Here is a 3,548-nt window from a genome sequence, read left to right as displayed (position 1 = left end):
TTAAAGTGCATGCAATAATAAAGCGTTATACTGGTCTGGTTGTTAAGAAACTACACAGCTCAGAGTTGTGTAAAGCCCAGAAAAGATGCCAGAATATCCATTGACTGAATCTCAAGTATGATCTGAGGATGACGAGGGAAAGAAAGCGCCATTAAAATCACCTTTCTGTGACATTTTTAAAATACTATACGAAAATAAGTAAAAGCTTTCCATAAATCCTTCTTTACACAAAGTACACCCTATCCCGCTCCCTCTGTTCCCCCCAATGAAGCCCTTTGTGCTAGCTGGGAATTCACATGTATTACTATTGATTCACATTGGCTGCCAGTGCAGAGAAATCAGTACATGTCACTGGAGTGACCATAATACAGCACCCCGAACCCCCGCCTGTCCATCAAGTATCATCACATTTGTTACAAGTGTACTCTTGATATTTGTGATAGTTGCCTGTCAAAGTATCTTTTATTCAAATTGTCATTAAAAATGTCCTGATGTCCTGCAACACATCAAAATGTGCCATGAAGCAGTGCAGAAGAATTGATCCCTTTAAGAGATATCGCACCACTGAAGATCAAAAATTTTAAATCACCTCTTTAAACCTGGAAGGTTTGTGGAATTATTTTTGCTCGGTCCTCTGTCGGGGTTTTCTCTTTTCTTGTCTTTCAAATGTTGCACAAGAAACACAGAACACCGACTAATGTCATTACTCGTACAAACACGTGACAACCACAGGAAGTTGTCCGATGTATATTTTGTTATGTGACACCACAGGAGACAAGGTCAGCATCATGGGGTTGGGGGTGGGACAATATGAGGTGGGATTGTAGGCTCTGGAATCCGCTGTAGATCAGGGCGGGAACTACACACATCTGTGAGCTGCGTTCTCCCAGATAACGTCGGTGTTTGTTGTTGGTAGTTTTGACTCGGTGGTGGGTCAACACCCACGCCGCCAGGTCAGGTGACAGAGGAGGATGTTCTGAGCCGGACATCGCCCAGGGACCCGTAACGGAAATGAAAAAGACAGAGAGTGACGTTTGGCAGCCCCTTATCTGTTGCCGTCCTTTGGAAAGTCCAGGGTGCCCAGGTTACAAAAGCCCAGTCTGGTGCTCTCCATGTCGAAGTTGTCGATCTCCCGCTCCTGGCGCTCCAGAAGGTGTTTGATGCAGTCGGTTCGCTCCTTTTGAAGGGAAACCAGCTCCTCTTCAATCTGTAAGAAGCACAGGAACCCAAGATAAACGTGAAAAAGTGGAACTATTGTAAGGTTTAGTTTGTTTTACCAACACTCCAGGTCATTTGGTGGCGCACAACAGTGAGTAAGTGAGACTGACTTTGAAATGGGGCTGTCCGATAATAGCGGATATACCCGATAATAGCATATTATGTAATCTGTAAGAATCGAGAACGGTTTTTCCTCTGATAATGAAAACCCGATAACGCAATGCCTGGGTTTCACCAAATGATGTGTGCCCTAAAAATAGTTGTGGGGAAAAACGGCTGTATGTTAAAGCAAAGTCACTAGATGGCAGCATTGCAGCACATTTAATAAATCTTGTACTCATACAGTGGTTTGTACAGATAAATATTACCAGGCCTGTATCTGTATCGATTGATATTGGAATTGGAATTGTTTGACATGGTTGCCTGTTCTCTGCAGGAAGACATACCACTGTCATCACCACCTGTGGTCATGAATGTCTGTCTGGTTGCCTTTCAAGCCCACGTTGCCTGCTGAGGTGAAAACAAACGTATGTTACTTCTCATCAAGGCCTAAAAAAAAAGTTTGGTTTTTTTCCCCACACGTTACTGTGTCCAACTCTGTGGGAGGAAAAGGCTGGAGTTACATTATAGCACCACCATGTGAATTATTATTATTAATATTATTACTATTATATTATAATTTTAAACAATGGGGTATTTGTAAACTGGAACTGTTAACAACCAAAAAAATATTTTAGAGAATATATTTAGATAGTATTTAGATATACTGTGGATTAATCATGATTACTCATTATTAATCATTACTCATTGATTAATCATGATTGCTCATGATTATTACCATTTTGCCCATTCGCCCACGTTAAAATGCATCCAAAGTTTTAATCTTCACAAATTAATGCGATTAACATTAGCTAAGATAAACCGAATTCTGCAAAATTATGAGTAGTATAATAAAATATTATCAGCAGGTTTTTCACATCTTCACCGATTTAAACATGTCTTTTATGACAAACATTTTTTTGAGTTACAATTTCAATCATACGCTGTCATCACCACACCCGTACCTGTATGTGTGTGTGTGTGTGTGTCAGGTTCACAACAACTTCACATACAGGTGTAAACACACCTGGGAGGAATATTTAATCCCATCATGTTTTTCCCACCAGTAGATGTCGCTAAATCCAACAGTTTTACCACAGATCTCCCACAGAGCTGTGGTCTGAGGGACCACCTGAGACCCTTGTCCAACACACCTTTTGTTCCAGGTGAGCCCGCCACAGCGACACCTTCTGCTCCAGCTTCTGCTGCTCCCTCTCCTGCTGCATCTCTGTTTGCATCTTGATCTTGCTCTGGTAGGCGTTGAGCAGCTCCATCTCCTGCTGCAGCTGCTGCCTCAGGGCCTGGCACTCGGCTTCCTGGGCCTCGTCCAGACGCAGCTGACATGGGCGACCGCGGACCGTGGCAGGGGTGGAGGAGAGGCACAAAGAGGCAGGGGGGAAGGGGGGGCAGGAGAGAGGAGGGCAGGTAGGAGATAGAAGAACACAGGGAGACACAGGACAGACAAGGTGGGAAAAGAAGACGGGACAGAGGAGGGACAGACATGAGGAGACAACAAACAGGGGAATAAATAAAAAAAACACTTTAAGGTCTGTGTCATTGGTTGATTGAAACTCGTTATTCTCTAAATCACGTGTCAAACTGAACCAAATGTGGCCCGCCAAGTCATTTTGTGTGGCCCGTGGCAGCTTAAAAAAGAATTTCTTAACCTGATAAATCAAATGTTTTTTTAATATTATTTAATCATTTTAATAATATATAATATACATTTCTTAATATGTTATGGAGTAGTTACATCTACACAGTCTTCCATTTACATCTGGCCCTTCAAGGGGAACTGTATTGCTGATGTGCCTGCCCCCCCCCGTGAAAATGAGTTTGACACCCCTGATCTAAATGTTTTACAATAAAATATATTGTTTGATATGAGAAGTTAAACTTAAAATGTGTTTTTTACCCGAGTGCGGGATAATCGTTACTGTCATTTATAACCATCTATTGTGACTAAATTTAATTGAATATAACAATAATAAATCAATTCAGAAGAAAATTTACAACTGATCAGGTGGTGTGATGTCATATTCAGCTTATTACTGCATATATAAAGTAAATATATATATATATATATATACAGTACATAAATATCATGTGTTCACAAATAAAACCGGAGGCTTAAGTAACCTCCCATAACAGCTGCGCCGAACTTCGTCGCCAACAGCCGCGGCGGGTATGAGCCTACACCGCGAGAGCTGTAACAAGCATCACCATCTCCC

The 3,548-nt window shown here is 41.8% G+C and overlaps 1 protein-coding gene across 1 annotated transcript in view; it reads right to left on the bottom strand.

The window, feature by feature from the left end:
• The window catches only part of LOC103396878 (serine/threonine-protein kinase TAO3-like), a 22,728-nt gene continuing 19,180 nt past the window's right edge, over positions 1 to 3,548 (bottom strand). Inside the window, exons 6-7 of the mRNA XM_025052853.1 lie at positions 2,472 to 2,654; positions 1 to 1,207 (exon numbers count right to left, since the gene is read on the bottom strand). Coding sequence (XP_024908621.1) covers positions 1,046 to 1,207; positions 2,472 to 2,654 — 345 coding nt within the window. The 3' untranslated portion in view covers positions 1 to 1,045. The remainder of the gene's footprint in view (positions 1,208 to 2,471; positions 2,655 to 3,548) is intronic.

This window comes from Cynoglossus semilaevis, chromosome W (assembly GCF_000523025.1).
Source record: "Cynoglossus semilaevis isolate Cse_v1.0 chromosome W, Cse_v1.0, whole genome shotgun sequence".
Classification (NCBI taxonomy): Eukaryota; Metazoa; Chordata; class Actinopteri; order Pleuronectiformes; family Cynoglossidae; genus Cynoglossus; species Cynoglossus semilaevis.
The sequence above is the reverse complement of the archived record's forward strand: the minus strand, read 5'-3'. Positions and strand labels throughout refer to the sequence as shown.